Source organism: Carassius carassius, chromosome 27 (genome assembly GCF_963082965.1).
Source record: "Carassius carassius chromosome 27, fCarCar2.1, whole genome shotgun sequence".
Taxonomy (NCBI): Eukaryota; Metazoa; Chordata; class Actinopteri; order Cypriniformes; family Cyprinidae; genus Carassius; species Carassius carassius.
Window position 1 is genome coordinate 8,325,030 of NC_081781.1, and position 18,722 is coordinate 8,343,751.

Consider the following 18,722-nt stretch of genomic DNA (forward strand, 5'->3'; position numbering starts at 1 on the left):
TAACAAAGAAATGTTCCAGCCTTTGGAATTTAAACATTAAAACCCTGTTTACCATATTTCTAATGACCTTAGAAGTAAAACTCTACCTTAGTGAGGTTAAAAAAATAATGGTAATGAGAACATGATGATAATGGATCAGCCAGTATGATTTCTGCACTTGCACAGAAGATAGCAAATACTGAATGTCTACTGTATATTGTCATATTCTGTAATATAGATTTAACTATTTCAGTCTACACTGAATGTTGTCATGTAATCAAGGTCCTGTATTAAATTTAACTTAATGTAACTATGATGAAGAAATTACTATTTATGCCAAGACATCTGCTGGAGACAAAAATGCTGATGTCCTCAGATCCGGATACAGTGTATATCAACTGACTAATGCAATGGCATTTTAAAGTTGAATGCACCAGAACAATGATTTGTTACTTGTGACAGGCTTTATTGCAGTAGCAGAATTCTAAAAATAGTATAGAAGATGCATTGTGCCTCTCGTTTGCAAAATATGCAAATCATTGGTATTCTTCAATCTGCCAGCTTTATTGGCCTCCCAGATCACCACTTAGCTTTAGAACACTTAAGATGTCCTATTTAACATCAATTCACATGGCAATGCATTTTTCTGGTTGGTTCTAAGTGCTTCCCTTGATCATTAGTCAAAACCTACAGGTTTGATAATAAAGCAAAATATTATTTATAGTAGAATAGTCTATTCTTTCATTTAATGACGATTTCTTCTTCAAAAGCTTTTTTGTAAGGTTTATCAGTCTTATTCATTGACAAGCCTGTCAGATCTGATTGAGGAGGAACGTTTATCCTATCTACTTAAAGGACACATCATAGGTTTACCTTTGGATTCATTATATTTTTCACTTCAGGTTCAATTTGCTAATCATTCTATATACTGTACATAATTCATCAGGCTGATTAAAGCACAAGATACATGAAAAGGCATTCATTTCAAGTCACAGTTAAAGACAATGAGAGAGATGGCTTTTATAGCTTTCAGTGGAAATTGAAAGGTCTTTTGGCGTATTGTCTGGTTGTTATTCTGGCTCCTGCGTGCTGTAAACTGCATTATGGCAAGGACAGCAGAAGGCAGTCAGTGAGGCATCCAGTGCATTTTCTGCGTCCTGCAACTGGGGCATTGATTTGCAGGGGAAGTCACCCTCTCAGTCACAACGGCATGAAAGCAGCAGAGAAAAGATGTGGGCATTATACTGAACTGCTGAAAAACGGGATAAACTGCTGAGGGAAATCCAACACCATAAGGCTCAGCTACCAACAGACTGTGAGGATTTGAAGAAGTACCTTTGGGTAATACAGCTGTCAGAGGCTCAGGAGATAAGAATGGGGAATCTCCGGCCATTCAAACCGGAACCCAACAGGCTCAAACCATGCATTTGCAAATTAAACTTTATTCAAGCATTTATTGATGAGAGCAGACAAACAAAGCTGCTCATTTAAAACCTTTGTAAACAATTGTCTAAGATACATTACACAAAAATGTCATTTCTCTCACTGAAAAATATTTGTCATGGTTAAAAGCTTTTCAAATTGTTGTTAACCTTTTCAAAGGGCTAAAAAATTACTCTGGACTAAATACTTTGCCTTCCAAGAATAGATATTTTTGCTTTTGTTTATTTAGTTTTTATCACTAAACAGGGTATTTTACAGTGTATTTGAGTGTTTTTTAAATACATAAACGTTAATGGAGTGCACTTTGCTAAATTTAAATAAAATAAATACAATTTAATTTTGATCATATGTCTACTGCATAACCAAACCTCCAGAAACAGAAATATTTCTGCTTGCCATTAAGGTAAAATAGTGATCTGCATAAAAATAAGTGTAAACTATTTCACATTTAATAACAATTAGCTATCATTGTGCTAACATTTTGTTTTGAGTATTTACAAGCTTCTATCTAATCCATCATCATTATACATTGAATGTTCATTTTAGGCTCTTTAAGTTTTTTGTAAACCAAGCTTGCTTCATTATTAACTGTTAGAACTTCTATTATTGTCCAACTTCCACAGAACGTTTATAATATTTGTGGAAAACATTTAACCACACTAGTACCTGTAAACAACTTATATTTACCAACTGTTCACTTTCTTTTAACCTTAGGGGCTTCCTGCAGCTTGATAACATGCAAAAGGTTACTATATAAAAAGAATGTTAAAATTAATTAAATGATTAAAAATAAAATGAAGAAAACACAGAAATTCTAAAGACCATGAACTGAATCTTTGGAGGACACCTTTCAATGTAAAATTTCTGATGTAATTATATAATCATTGCACATGCCCCAAAACTATCGTGCCACGTCTCTTATAATAATGTAAAAGAAATTCAGTGGTCTGAATCAGTGCATCAGTGTCCATTCAATCTGATAAAAATATATAATTATGCACAAATGTTGTCTGTATGGTATATATCTATATCTATATATTGTTGTTTATCTGTGACCATGCTCTTGTACAGACGTGAGTGTGACTGGTTTCAGTTAGCTTCAATAGACAGAACACAGACTTGTTGAAAAGCAAAGCCACTTTAGAGTTCAAGCAGATGATTTTAACATTGTGGTTCTGAGAAGGCTGGAATACAACACAAACAAATAAACATAAAAAACAAAACTGAATCCTATTTACCACTTAATTTTTTTATACACACAGATCAATTTAAGCGATGTGTTTGCAGATTATGTGACGTTGACGGCGGTAGGAAATGTACTGTTGATGTCTAAATTGCACAATAATAAATTGCCCAGTGTCCTATCACAGGCCCATTGTGAGTTCCTGTCATTTCCTCATATCTCAATTGGAACTTCATTGGCTGCTCTCTGTTTCAGGGAGGGAGAGATGGAGTAGAACCTGGGAAAAACAAGACAGCTACATTCAATAGTCTTCAGTCAATCGGTTGTTTTATGTTACGTTTATCCTAATCCAGTCATACTAGGTTTTATGTCAACAATCTTTCCAATAAGCATTAAAAAAAATAGACAATGCTACTTTACATTGTCCAGGCTTGTTAACGCAGAATGACAATGAAAATGTAAACGCATCACATTCTTGTTGCATACTAATAACTTTATAAGGACAGATGTTTATGCATTCAGAAAACAGAATTCCCATTGTTTAAAGAGCTCCGCAAACCAAATTTGTAAAACAACTTCTATAATATTAAAATATCAGCAATATGTTGCTTGAATGCAAAAAAACTGAATTTGCATTGAAAAAAAAAATCTCATAAGGCTAACGGGCCAAGCTAACCAGCTAAAACACAATGTATGCATCTCAACACAGGTATCTCTTTTTAAGTGAGTTAAAGGCAGTGTCTTATAACACTAATGGACAAGACAGAGAGCGAGATGCGGCATAGCTACAAAAAACATCCACCCACAGTAGTATACAGTCGTGGCCAAAAGTTTTGAGAATTACATAAATATTAGTTTTCAAAAAGTTTGCTGCTAACCTGCTTTTAGATCTTTGTTTCAGTTGTTTCTGTGATGTACTGAAATATAATTACAAGCACTTCATACGTTTCAAAGGCTTTTATCGACAATTACATGACATTTATGCAAAGAGTCAGTATTTGCAGTGTTGGCCCTTCTTTTTCAGGACCTCTGCAATTCGACTGGGCATGCTCTCAATCAACTTCTGGGCCAAATCCTGACTGATAGCAACCCATTCTTTCATAATCACTTCTTGTAGTTTGTCAGAATTTGTGGGTTTTTGTTTGTCCACCCACCTCTTGAGAATTGACCACAAGTTCTCAATGGGATTAAGATCTGGGGAGTTTCCAGGCCATGAACCCAAAATTTCAACATTCTGGTCCCCGAGCCACTTAGTTATCACTTTTGCCTTATGGCACGGTGCTCCATCATGCTGGAAAATGCATTGTTCTTCACCAAACTGTTGTTGGATTGTTGGAAGAAGTTGCTGTTTGAGGGTGTTTTGGTACCATTCTTTATTCATGGCTGTGTTTTTGGGCAGAATTGTGAGTGAGCCCACTCCCTTGGATGAGAAGCAACCCCACACATGAATGGTGTCAGGATGCTTTACTGTTGGCATGACACAGGACTGATGGTAGTGCTCACCTTTTCTTCTCCGGACAAGCCTTTTTCCAGATGCCCCAAACAATCGGAAAGGGGCTTCATCGGAGAATATGACTTTGCCCCAGTCCTCACCAGTCCATTCACTATACTTTCTGCAGAAGATCAATCTGTCCCTGAGGTTTTTTTGGAGAGAAGTGGCTTCTTTGCTGCCCTTCTTGACACCAGGCCATCTTCCAAAAGTCTTGTCCTCACTGTGCATGCAGATGCGCTCACACCTGCCTGCTGCCATTCCTGAGCAAGCTCTGCACTGGTGGCACTCCGATCCCGCAGCTGAATCCTCTTTAGGAGACGATCCTGGCGCTTGCTGGACTTTCTTGGACGCCCTGAAGCCTTCTTTACAAGAATTGAACCTCTTTCCTTGAAGTTCTTGATGATCCTATAAATTGTTGATTTAGGTGCAATCTTAGTAGCCACAATATCCTTGCCTGTAAAGCTATTTTTATGCAACGCAATGATGGCTGCACGTGTTTCTTTGCAGGTCACCATGGTTAACAATGGAAGAACAATGATTTCAAGCATCACCCTCCTTTTAACATGTCAAGTCTGCCATTCTAACCCAATCAGCCTGACATAATGATCTCCAGCCTTGTGCTCGTCAACATTCTCACCTGAGTTAACAAGACGATTACTGAAATGATCTCAGCAGGTCCTTTAATGACAGCAATGAAATGCAGTGGAAAGGTTTTTTTGGGATTAAGTTAATTTTCATGGCAAAGAAGGACTATGCAATTCATCTGATCACTTTTCATAACATTCTGGAGTATATGCAAATTGATATTATAAAAACTTAAGCAGCAACTTTTCCAATTTCCAATATTTATGTAATTCTCAAAACTTTTGGTCACGACTGTATACACTTGCATATTGCGCTTGATTCATAATATAATGACCTAGTACAGAGGAATAATTTATGAATATTACTATAGATTTACCAACCCAAATATATCATGTCCTAAATAAAAGTATTTTAAAGGAATATGATATAATACATGGTGAGCATGTGCTGTAATGTTACATTTCTCTCAATCTGTTCAGGTGAATAAACAAATCTTGGTTTTAGGATGTAGATATATAAAAATGTGATCAGAAGCCATTCATTCATCCCTCATTTCTCTAGAATTTGAGCAGTAAGTTAGGTTAAGTCGTGACATTTGGCAAGTATGTTAACCCATAATCGGAATTGGTGCTCTGCATTTAACCCATCCAAGTGCACAAACACAGCAGTGAGTAGGGAACACACACACTCACACACACCGTGAATACAAACCCGGAGCAGTGGGCAGCTATTTGCTCCAGCGCCCGGGGTGCAATTGGGGGTTTAGTGCCTTGCTCAAGGGCACTTCTTCAGCCATGGGTATTGAGCATGGAAGAGCGCTAACGTTGCACATACCTTGAAGTCCTGTAGTGTTTCTTTTTCCTCCAAGCTTGAAAGCAGGAAGCTTTTGCACAGTTCTTCTTACAGTCAATGACCTGATATATGATTGGATTGTACATAGCAGCGGACTTGGCCAGCAAAGTTGGCACAACAGAGACTGAGATAGGCACTGAATCAGGCTCTCCAAAAGCAGACACCACTGATACCACAGCATAAGGGATCCAAGCTATTAAAAACCCTGCGCAGATCAACATCGCCACCTGGAGGATGCAAAAGGAACCATGTAAAAAATGACATGGCATTTCCACATAGCATTTCTGCTTATTAAAATGCACAAACCTTAGTCAACTTCATCTCCAGGCTGTGGTTGTTCTTATTCCGTGTGTCGAAATGAGAGACTTCTTTGGCTGAGGATTTGACCTTGAAGATGATCATGACATAGGAAAAGACGATGATGCCAGTGGGGAAGATGAGACAGAAGAAGAGCATGCACATAACAAAGCTCTGGCCAGACACCGAGGCCTGGGCCAGCCACCAGTCCAGCGTGCAGGAGGTGCCAAACGGCTCAGGTGCGTAGTTGCCCCAACCCAATACTGGCATGGTGGCCCAGAAGGCAGCATAGATCCATGTAAAAACCAGACAGAGAAAGGCATGACGCCTTTTGAACCATGTACCTGATTGGCAGAGTGAACTGATGTTAGTAAAGCTAACTAGACAGCTATAACGATCGATAGAATGACAGACAGATAGAAATACAGAACAATAGATAGACAGAGATATAGATCAATAGACAGAAATACAGACGACAGAATAACAGAATAGATTTAACAAACAGAACAGATACAACAGAAAAGAACAAGAGGCAGATAGAATGATAAAAGGAACAACATACAGATTAACATACAGGAATATCAAACACTAGATATACAGATATTACAGAATAGAGAGAACAACAGACAGACAGATACAAAAACAGATATAACGACAGACAGACAAATAGAAACAGAATAAAAGACAGAAAAAATATAGATAGAATAAAAAACAGATAGAACGCCTGTAACATACAACAATAGATACAATGACAGATAGATGGATAGAATAACTGATAGAACGACAGAGAGATAGAAATGCAGAAACACAGAGAGACAGTTAGGCTCATTGTATTTACCATATTTTAAATGACAGATCTTCAAGTAGCGGTCAAAGCTGACAATGGTCATCGTAAATAGACTTCCGCATCCGAAGAAAAAGCCGGCCCAGCCGTAGTAGCAACAACCCTGCCAGCCAAACAGCCAGCGATGGGCAAAACTAGACACTATGAAGAATGGCTTTCCAGTGACTGACAAAACATACAAAAATAACTTGATGTTAAACAAGCCATGAAACCTTTCAGAAGCAGTTATTACTGACAAAAGGATACTTTTGACTGCAAAAGTATGAACTGCAAATTATGATGTTACGAATCAAAAAAATAAAAACAACATCTTTATCATTCCAAACGGCTCTTTTTCAGTAGATTTTATACCTTTTAATATAATGAATATCTTTGATTACTGTTTGTATCTAAAACTACCTAAATTTACATTTGTTTGAAATATGATGCAGATTCTCATTAATACTCTCTGTAAACATAGATTACATATATGTGGAAAAAACGAGGAAGAGTCCAGAGGCGGAAAGCACACCATGACCCCAAGTCTGTGGACTGTAAAAGTGACACACTAGAGTAGTCTTCCATGTGCATGACTCCTGGGAAACCTCATTATTTTTATATACGGTGATGCCACAGTTTAAAAAGTTTAAAAGTCTTCTTCAATGGCAATTGGGAAGTAACTATTGATTTGAATCCAAGCGCTTAAAATGATTTCTTGTCCCTCACACTCAAGCTAGCTGACAAGCACAACTTATCTTCTATGTAGCCTAATTTACTTTCTTCTCTCCCAAATAATATGCAATGGCAGCTAATAAGCTCTTTGTAAACTGATTCCCATGGAAAAAACATTATTACTCAGATTGTTTGATCAAATGCTGTGATTCTGGGGTAGGACTGTCGACTGACCAATTGCAGACAGAGAGAAACTTGTTTGGTAAACTTATTTGAAAACATTCATTATTTTTGTCAGATAATTACACTCCCCACCTTTAATTAACTGGAATGACTTTTATGAGCTACACGGTAGGTAGTTTGTTCTGCAAATCTCAGAAAGTGAGTGTTTAAAAATGATGGCAACTAAACAGATTATGCACTTTACAATAACAGTACATGATTAATCATGCACTAACACCTAAATGAAATATGATGTAATAATGAACTAATGATGAGTTAAGGCATATGCTAATCAAGAACTGACATTACCTACTACACCATGAGTCATATGAATCCATGTGTGTAATAAACATGTACTAACATGTATTCAAGGTGGTCATTAATCACACATGAATTCATGTAACTGTACTGTGATTAAAGTTAGTACATGCCATAATCATCATTAATTCATGTCTTGAATTTAGAAATTAGTACATGATTATACATGTAGTGTTATTGTAAAGTGTTACGAAAAATGAGCTATTTAAATGAAAACTGAAAACTTGTAATAAGCTTGCAATCCTTTAAGTTTAAGAAATGCTCGTTTATTATCAGGGATATGAGGATGAGGAAGCGACACTAAACATCCACTAGGTGGGGATAGAGTACAATTATGAATCAAAAAATTCACTTCATTCATTTTTACTGCGGTACAAGCCCCAGTGAAGTACCTCTATGCACCATTAAAATGTTCTTATAAATTTGTCTAATGATTGAGATTATATTTTATCAATTTGAAAATAATTTCCCCCGCCAATATTTCAGCAATCATGTCAAGTGTGTTTTTTATTAGCTGTTTAGAGCCATGTGAATAAAACATGCTATAATCAATAACCTTAACCACTTTAGGATTTTGTATTAAAACTAACACAGCCTTTACTTTATATTGTTACATGAAGGCAACAGTAAGCTCTTGGAAACTTTACATGCCCGCATCATCTTTCTTATGTTAAATATAGATATTATTGCTTTCATACTAATTGTATAATATTAAAAGCTATCATAAAATATGAACTGTTGCTTTAAAAATAAATTCAGATTCAATCAAAGAGTATTTAAAAATGATTTCCTGTTGGTATTTATGTGAAAATGTAATTACCAGAGTAAACTGAAGGAAAAGAGAGTCGTTATATTTTTCAGGTGTTAATCAAGGCATTAAATAGATCTTTTGTTAATTTGTGTAAACTTGTGTCTTAAAAATCTGTGCTTGATTTACAATAACAGGAAATAAATCAATAAGGACAGTGACAAGTATCATAAAAGAGGCAGCACTGAATAACCTTGGCAGATTTACTGTCACATTGTCCACTAGGAACATAATGCCCAAAGCCAAATACAAGCTTATGAAAGCTTTATTTATGTCAAACACACAAAGGCAGAAAATCCTATAAACAACAAAGAGATCCTTTCATTTATGTAATACGTTCAATTTTTGAAAAGCACTTCTGACGGATGAAAACAGTATTTCAGTCTTTCAATCTCACCCGATATGCCAAAGTCGAACACAGCAAGATTCAGTGTCATGAACTCTGGTGGCTTTAACTTGCCCTTCCGTTTGATGGTTGTGTATATGACATAACCATTTCCAGTGGATGACAAGATACCTGTAAAAACATAAGACAAACTGTAATACTGAGTGTTTGCTCACAAATATGTAACTGCACACACGATACATAACATCTGGGTGGAGGGGGAATCCAAAAAAATCATTACCTTTTTAAACAGTAAACACAGCTACAAATGATGTGCAGATTGATGGTATTATTAAAATGCCAGAAAAAAAGTAAGACTTGGACCTTAGAAAAGGCTTTTTTAAATTCTTTCTGTTATATTGAGTTCTTTGCATCAGTTTGAGAAGCAGGTGTTTAATGCTTGTGTATTTGTTGAAATACAATGACCAGTTTTTTTCAGAGAACTAATAAGAGTCAAAGCTTACTGGTTTTTCTGTTTCACAGTGAAAGGGCGAAAAAAGGTCACTATAATAAAAGAGAAGTGTGATAATTAGTCATTTCTGGTTACAGCCTCATACATTCAAATGAAACGATGCTCCCATTCATGTTAGTCGTCTTTTCTGAGTTTTTTTTTTAACTAGATGACCACATATGTGCCTGCAAAAATTTGTCCAAAAAAGAGCTTTCACAAAATTGTATTAAATAAAACATCTATCACTCAAAATCTTATGTTCAATCGATAATGTCCAAGGCCCCTTTTTTGAAAAAGACATTTCCAATGCAGAGGTCAGTGAGTGCCACATACAGTAATTTCACTTCTTGTCCTTTTGTGTCAGCTGACTGATGCAACATTGCAGAGAAGACAGTTTCCTTCATGTGACTATTCAATGAACTCTTTCAATGTCCTTTAGTCTGTCGTTCTCATATGATATTGAATCAATGTGCATGGATCACGCACATTAACATCCCTAAAAGATACATTGTTTCAACAGTTATTACTCTTAAAGGGACAGCCCATCCATAAATTAAAATACTATCATGTTGTCTAGAAAGTTACCTACCAAATGATCTGAACTGAAACCTGTTCATCACTGGCATTTGCCGAAGTGTATGCATTATTGAGAGTATATGTCTACTGCAACAGCTTCTGACCGATCTCATGTTTCAAATGGAGGAGAACAGACTGTGAAATACAACAAGGAAGAACTATTGATTCAGTCTTTCCCCTGAAATACACACATCTTTCAGGTCAAAGAATTACAATGAAATCTTGGCAAAGGAAAATACCTTAATTTAAAAAAAGGGATGCAACATCCTTCACAGAACAGCTTTAATACCATGGTTATTATGGATGACTGGGCTATAAATGATGTTGTACTGAACAAAAAAAAAAGGATTTTCAAATTACACTTTTCAAAAGCGTACTGCACAAAAGACAGACATGGCAAACATTATCAAATAAATATTTTCAATAGTGTATTTCGTAAAAGACATGCAGTGGCAAAACATCGGAATTATTTCGAATAACTATAAAGATTGGACATAGCAAGCATTCTCTTGGAGAGGTTATGTCAGTTTTAGAAATGTTTATTCTGGTTTAGAGAGAAATTCATGAAGAGAGAGAAAAAAAAAACAATACAAGGATTCCATAAAGCATTTTTTTAATTCACAAAGGATCAAAAAGTCCAAAAAGAATATGTCACCTTTTATCTTTTTTGCCATTTCATGAACTGTTAATTGCTTTATTATTACTACTATTTTATTTATTTATTTAAAATTATTATTTAAACATTTTTTTTTTCCTGAACAGCCAATAACAATACACCCCTACAATAATGTTCAATTATTTTTTTTTTGGCATAAAATACTTGTATATGTACCAACAGATTTAGAAGGAATCAAATACATGTTGGTTATTGTATCTGTAGGCATTCATTGTGTCAGTACAGTCACTGAAAAATCTCTGTAATGTGCTTATATAATTTATATGTACACAGGCTACTACTGTTGGTCAATACAAACATATTAAAATGCTAGACATGTGCTTTGATTTTTAATAACCTCAGAGCATGCTCACACTTGACAAACAAGACAAATAAGCTGAAAGAGGAATATATGGCATTTCCAAGATACATTTTTAAAATGCATAACAACATAAAACATACACTGTGAAATAAATATGTATGCTAGGTGTGCATTCTTCCGATAATGAATTCAGCAGACCAATATAATGGACTTCCTAGACAAAATTTGCCAATGATGAATATTTGAGAGTCAAAAAGATAACGTTTTCAATAAAATGACAAAAATAATTTGGTGTCTAACAGTCTAATGAAATCCATCAATTTATTAACAAAACATTGAGAATCTTGCAGAATCTTTTTTTCTTTTGCCAGTAGTACACGACATGCACATGATGGTGCACACATATTTATTCAAAACAAATGCATTTAATCCATATTCTGCTGTGTAACAGTTCTTGGTTGGGCTTTATTTACAATGACATTAAAAATAAGCCAAGGCTGTTATATGTTTAGGCAAGATTGAGTTTAGTCAAGAGAGTTTAGTTGAGATCTGATTTAGTCATTATTGGTGACTAAAATATAATAAAAATTTCAGTATGTTAAATTTACAAGACAAACTCCTTAAAATCAACAAGAAATAAGTACAATTCCTAAAATCCAGACATTCTGCTGTAACCTAAATTACATATTTGAATTCAAATTGTTATTAAATGATTATTTCTGATCTTATCCAAGACAGTTCACACGCTGCTTATAAAGATCTCTTTAACATGGACAACGACCTTGTGCGCTTACCGATGATAAGGATGTAGAACGCCGCCACTATGTCTGCCTCCTTGGACAGCTTGGAAGCAAAGGGATCTCCGTGAAGAAGGTAATGTGGGACATAGCCCGAAGAGATGGTCTCATTCTCCATTAGGGCCTTATTGAAGAGTGTGATTCCTTTCCTGCAGAATAAACAGGAAAAAAATTCAAAACAAAAACAAAAATAATATCGAATAATATTTGAACTCAGTTTGAGACATAAGCTGAAGGGGAGCCATATCCAACAGCTTTACAATTCAATAACCTTCTGCCAATCTTCTGAGGCTCCAGATTAAGCTCTTATCAGCTACTGTACATGAAGACACTCCCTTCATATCTGTAAACAATACATACTGAGTCATTAAGTGCATGCATTCCCATGAAAAATGTTCATATTAGCAGCATGAAGATACAAAATAAACATTTATCACTGCCCCTCATAAAACAGATGCATTTGAGACAGTGGTGAAAAATGGCATAGGAATAAGACATGAGTTAGAGCTGCTAGCCATGTAATTTCTCAGCAAATCCTCTCAGCAGAAGAGCAATTTCCAAGGTTTAATGATAGGTCTTCTATGTGCAATTTAGCACTATGTCAGGCAGATCTCTTGCTATCATCGATAAGATCTATATATATTTACGGAGATTTTACTGGCAATACTGTAACTGATGCTTGTCCGAAATGATTACCATTAGCGACTTAGCGAAATCTTCTCTTTCCATTTTGTCAGTCCTTTCAAGACATTAATTACACATAGTTCTGGAACAAATACGATGTGATTTTGTGTGATTTTTGCACCTACCGCTATCTGTCCTATTTATACCTTTCCAATGTCAATCACAGTAAATCACAAAAGGTTGCTAATTACTTTAACAGCAGGGGTTTTCTTTACACACACACACACACACATTCTTTCATTTGACAGTTCCAAATCAAATGATCAAAATGAAATAAATCACAAAACAGAAAGGTGATACTGCAGAAATCTGGGACCCTCAGGCAATATCAGATAAAACCACTTATCTATATGGACTTATCTATAAAGAGGATATTTAGATATCGGCATATCATTTGATTTGGTATCTTGAGGTTTGCAGGAAACTTGCAGTCTACTGTTAATCAGTACATTTATTTATTGATTTAATCATTTAGACTACGAATGTGCCTATAAACTGCTTATTGGCAGTCCTTGAGGATTATTGAATTTATGCATTTATTTATTTGACATTTAAAAAAATATTAAATCTGGGAATAAAGCAATTTAGTCAGTTTTAGTCTGAAGCACGTTCAGCAGAACAGATTACTAATAAAACAGACATACTTCACTATAATTGCTTCCCATTCAAGTAAAGTTACATTTGATTTCCTAGCCATGCCACAATGTTGTTTTGTAAGTACATTATTTGCCTCCACTATCACCCAAAAAAGTGAGGTCATGTCAAAAGGATGCTATTACTTGGCAGAATTATTACTTAGAACGTCCTGTCAAACACCTCAAAACAAACCTTTCTACAGCTGAAGACAATCATTTATCTAAAACCAATTGAAACTAGAGCTAAAATGGACACAGTATTGAGGTTCCTATCAGCACTGTTAGTCACTTAAAAGCTTATAGTGGATTTATGGAGAAAAAAAACAGTAAGCTTAACTTAATGAGCATTCACTACACTCTCTGGTGACATGCAGCTTTTGCAATCATCTTCCAGGAGATCAGAGATGATGTTGCATCCGTGCTTCAGTTAAAGCCCCTTGCCGCTGCAAACTCATGTTAGGAAATGTGTAAGGTTACTAAACAGTGAATCCCCTTCCTTCAAATACATTTCCTAAATACTGAAATCTCATCAAATAGACCCAAGTTCTAAGAGATGACCACTTGATGCATGCAATACTCATTTCAAAGCTGTCACATGAGAAGCCATTTTTTGAGTTAAATTATATATATTAAAAAATAATCTAATGTGCAATGGCCTCTTAGAGCTAACAAGAAAAATGTGACTTGCTATAAAAGCACTGAAGAATAATCATTCTTTTGTTGGAGGAATCAGAGTGGGTTGCTATAAAAGTGCACATCTGTCTGACGTATTTGTTGGATGTTCATTTATTCAATTCTGTTAAAACAAACATGCAGAATCACAAGTTGTTAAAAACCTAGAAGTCGATTACTGTACTGTATTAAATGTTATAACATTTCTGAATAATTATTAATATCCTCAGTAGATGATGGTAAATCCTGCCCTTACTTCTGGAATATTATGAAATAGAAACAATTTATTTCCCTATGGCAATGTTATTCTACTAAAACTTAAAAATAAACCAACAATTTTGCACTAACAAACGCAGACTAGCCCTGAAAAACTGTCAGTATCTGTCAGCTGCAATGATGTAGGTTACTGAGCATCTTGAAACAGAGTATAATTCATTTGAAAATGCAACGAACAAAAAACAATATTGAAGCAAGACATTGAACAGGACAGTATTCATTTGAATAAAAGAAAAATCATACAATCATTAAAGTTTAAACAACAATGCAATAAAGGCTTCATTTGAACACGGTTAATGTTAAGTATTCCGTTTATGATTGAGTTATCATAGACAAGGCTAACGTTTTATGATCGTAAAAAAAAGCACAAAAAAGGACGCAACAAGTGCACGCAACACAAAAATAACAATGTTTCCCGAAAATCAAACGCTTACCTTGCTATGAATCTTCAAACATCACGATGATTTGAGCACTTTTCTCTCGACTGGAAATTATCCTAAAATTGATTCGATAACTTATACTTCTCCATAATCCACCTTTGTAAATCACACGCTGTGTTGTTTTCTTCTGCTCCTGAACACCTCCGTTGAGGGGCTGACGGTCTGACTATTCTCTTTCTGAAGATAATGATAATGATAGTCGATGTTCAGCAAGGTCCTTCAGAGCTAAACTAGGAAAAGTAATAAGCGGTTATTTACAAGAAAGTAGAGCTCAGTTTATTACGAAAATGCCGCTGGTCACAGACAGTAAGCGGCGACAGAATTCCATTCAGTTCTCAGTTCAATCCACTATTGACAGTTCATATGTAGCACTGACAGCTCTATTTTGTAAAGCCCCGCCCCCCATTTGATAGACCTGTCAATCATGCAATCATGTGTTTACATAAGTATGTAATTCATACGGATGCACAGCAATGTCTTACACTTTTCATGTCAGGATAAATCATAATGTCACAATATGCAAACAATAGCTGCAAAAATAAAATAATTACATATTAAGTTGATTTTGAAAATAAAAAAATAGCACAAAATAATAATGTACATTGGATTTAAAGTTATTATGTATATATAATTACTTTAAATATATATGTACATTATTAATATATAATTACTTAAATTCAATGTACATTATTATTTTGTGCTATTTGTTCAACAAATTCATCATAATGCTAAAGCCTTAAACTATAAGCACAAGCCCCACTTTTCATAATGGTAATCTGTAAAACTCCAATGATGGGAACTCTTCTTATCCCCAAAGCAAAAAAAAAAAAGAAAAAAAAAAAGAAAAAAGCATAATACTAAACACAAAAATTTTCAAAACACATAGCAATTCTGACCTTTACTCTCCACATTCTTTCTAATGCAAAGCATGCTGGGAATCAAAAATCCCCTATATCAGGCCTGCGTTTAGAAACATGAAATTGGATTTTGATTTGAAGCAAGTGGATTAAAGGGATACTCCACCACAAAATGACAATTTTGTCATTAATCACTTACCTCCATATTGTTCCAAACCTGTAAAAGCTTTGTTCATCTTCGGAACTCATTTTAAGATATTTTGGATGAAAACCGGCTGGCTTGTGACTGTCCCATTGACTGCCAAGTAAAATAGATGAGTAATTGACAATGGCTGCATTTTCATTTTTAAAACATTAATTGTCATAAAGATTTCATGTCTGTCTAACTGCTGAAGAAATTGAACCTACAATTGGCTGCACACTATGATGCATTTTTCTACACTCAAGGGATGCAGGGCACAGATGCTGTCTCCCTGTTATTTACGCAAGCACTGGTCATTTGCCGTGTTTCCTATTTAGGTAAATTTAAAACAAATTCACACAACCTTTGCTCCTTGTCTTTGTTCAGCCAAAAATGATTTTAGAGCAAATCAAAACACTGTATTTTTCTTCCTTTTCCCTCAAGATTAACTGACATTTTCTATTTTTTATATTCCATGCACAATGCTTAGGGTACAAGTGTTAGGAAAGGACTGAATAGTTTCAAGGATAGCTTTTTTAAATAAGCAAGGAGAGTATTTTAAATAATGAAAAGCTAAAATCACAAATTTATGCTAATGCATGCACATGTATAATAAATTTAATAATATATAAATAAAAATGTAGTTCCATTTAGGTTTGTGGTAATAATGGCCTTACATCTGGTTATGTAAATTGATTCAGTAGCAGCAGGTTGAAACGATTTCTCTATGGCTTTGTTGGGCACGTGTGATTCATCAATAATAATCATATAGTGTTTGGTTTTGCAAGGGTGCCAGTATTAGATGACAAGAGCAATGAGAAGGAAAGGATAAAGAGGGCGAAGATTAGAAAGACAGGATGCATGCATTATCAGAGAAAGATGTTGATACTCCCCTCTGCAGAGGTCTAACAATCATATGACTGATGGTTTTGATGATATAGATGAAAATTCCTTGTCGCAGCTGGAATGCAAAAAACAGCTCAGTTCCTCTTATCAGTGTTCAAGTTCAACTTCAGAGAAATAACCTTCACTCTGTAGCAAAATGACACAATATTATGTCACGATATTTCCAGATGCTATAGGTGAAATCAAGTTTAGTTTAGATCAAATTTTACCATTTTGCATAATTTTCAAATGAGGGTTTTCCAAATGTTTTCAAAAGTCTGAACAATCAAAGTCTGAACACAAAGTTTCATTTGTATTTCTTATTGATTTAAGCATTTGTTTTAGCACATGTGTGCAAATTTGTCTAGAGTTTGCACAATACAGTACTAAATACTGTAATTAAATGGGCATGGCAGATGAGTTGATTCTCACTGAATTTGGCAAATTTCTGCTAAGTTGGTAAATGGCTTGCCATTATTGCAAAGAAAAAAAAAGTTTCTTATGGTCAAGAATTTTGGAAAAGTTTACAAAATTTGGTACATTTCTGAAAAATGTTGTATATTGGAAAGTTTTGGAAAGGTGTCAGAAATGGTCTGCCCCTAAGCAACCCTATTTGCCATTGTATTGAAATTGTTAATCAGTCAAGTTTGAAAGCATATAATGTATACTGTATGGAGTGTTTTTCCCAACACGATCGCTACAATTTTTGAACAAGAGGAATTTCACAACCATAAACAGTAGCAGCTACAACAGTAAACTGTATAAATACATTTATATTTGTACAGTACATTGCATGTTAACTGAACGATGGCTCACAAGATGACAAAAAGACTTTTTAATTTTGGTGAAACTGGCAAAATCACTGACACAATAAATTTTGCATGCATTTAAAGTTTTGTGTCAGTTACTACATTTTGCAGACACGCAATAGAGTTTTGATGTTCCAGCAAACAGCTGTGACATTTGAATTTACAGTTTAGAGATTGTAAAGGCTGTTTTGAAAAAAAAAATGTGATTAAGCATGTTTGGCTATCTTTTTGTAATCACTTCATAAATCTGAAAAAAAAAACTGAAAATAAACCCTAAAACAACAACAAAAACATAAGTTTGCGTTACACTTTATGTTCAACTATAAAAACACATTGTTTGAAAAAGTATGTTCGTAAAATGAAATTTTTAGTTTTGTGCAACTTGTGTGAAAATGTCACAGCCGGAGGACAAAGAGGACAGAGGACTGTATGAGGACCATTTGCACCTTTAATAGCAGCTTGAAGTGTTGGCAAAATATCAGAGAAATGCATTAGCAGGTTTACACATATAGTATTTGGATATATCTGTAGACAATGACAAATAAAAAGGCAGATTTAAGAGAGCCTAAATAGCATTTTCTGCTTCTACAAAAGGATGAAACTCACAATAATTTTTCTTTAAGACTATTCGCTCTTCAGTAAATATCTATATAAAAAAGGCAATATAAAAATAGGATTTACGTATATATGTACTGGAAATACCCACTGCTCCGGATATGTGTTCACAGTGTGTGTGTGTTCACTGCTGTGTGTGTGCACTTTTGATGGGTTAAATGCAAAGCACAAATTCTGAGTATGTGTCACCGTATTTGGCTGAATATCACGTCACTTCAAATTGTAAATGGTTAGAATGACACATTTAGATGCATGATTCCATTTACTAAGATAAACTGCTATTCAACAGTGTACCTTCTGTGACTATTATAAATGATTTATTAAGCTATGAATTTCCAAAATGACTCACATCTGGAGCTGAAGCACATTCATTGCAGTGGTATCCAAAAGTCTGAAATTAGCCTGAAATTCAAGAAGCTTTTTTTCCAAGTATCCTTGAAATAAACTGAAATGTTGGAATTATTTGCATATATCTATATTTCTATGGTATAAAAAAAAAAAAAAAAGATGGCTCACATGCTGAATTTTTTTTTTACATTTTGGTGACACTGGCAAAATCAGACACAAAAGATTCTGAAGCATGCATTTAAAGGTTTGGGTGTACCATATATTCTTCTTTCCTTTTTTTTTTTTTTGTGCTCCATCACGAGTTTACCAGAAACTGTTCCCATCTATGAGAAATTTTAAGTCTGCCTATTTAAATGGTGCATTACCACACACCCTAGATGTGAAAAAGGCCTCAAGAGAAACCGTCGCTATGATTATTGCCACAACCAAAGAAAGGGGTGCACATTACAGCACAAATTAA

General features: G+C 34.9%; 1 protein-coding gene across 2 annotated transcripts; it reads right to left on the bottom strand.

Annotated features, from left to right (window-relative positions):
- Positions 1–424: 424 nt before the first annotated feature.
- LOC132106609 (opsin-5-like) lies at positions 425–14,929 on the bottom strand. 2 transcript variants are annotated; one of them, XM_059512442.1, is made up of 8 exons: positions 14,562–14,929; positions 12,132–12,203; positions 11,858–12,009; positions 9,072–9,191; positions 6,670–6,840; positions 5,841–6,175; positions 5,517–5,761; positions 425–2,882 (listed from the first exon to the last, which is right to left on the bottom strand). In XM_059512442.1, the coding sequence occupies exons 3-8, from the start codon at positions 11,976–11,978 to the stop codon at positions 2,819–2,821; spliced, it is 1,056 nt and encodes a 351-aa protein (XP_059368425.1). In that variant the 5' UTR covers positions 11,979–12,009; positions 12,132–12,203; positions 14,562–14,929; the 3' UTR covers positions 425–2,818. The 2 variants fall into 2 exon arrangements, with proteins under 2 accessions (XP_059368425.1, XP_059368426.1); XM_059512443.1 differs by lacking the exon at positions 12,132–12,203.
- Between the last annotated feature and the right edge of the window lie 3,793 nt (positions 14,930–18,722).

What these genes read in the sequence shown, in the direction of transcription:
- LOC132106609 (XM_059512443.1), bottom strand. Translation starts at nt 11,978, where the DNA reads ATGGAGAATGAGACCATCTCTTCGGGCTATGTCCCACATTACCTTCTT. An exon ending in GATCTGTCATTTAAAATATG is followed by an intron (nt 6,176 to 6,669) that starts GTAAATACAATG and finishes TCTGCCAATCAG; the next exon opens with GTACATGGTTCAAAAGGCGT. An exon ending in TGGAGATGAAGTTGACTAAG is followed by an intron (nt 5,762 to 5,840) that starts GTTTGTGCATTT and finishes TGCATCCTCCAG; the next exon opens with GTGGCGATGTTGATCTGCGC.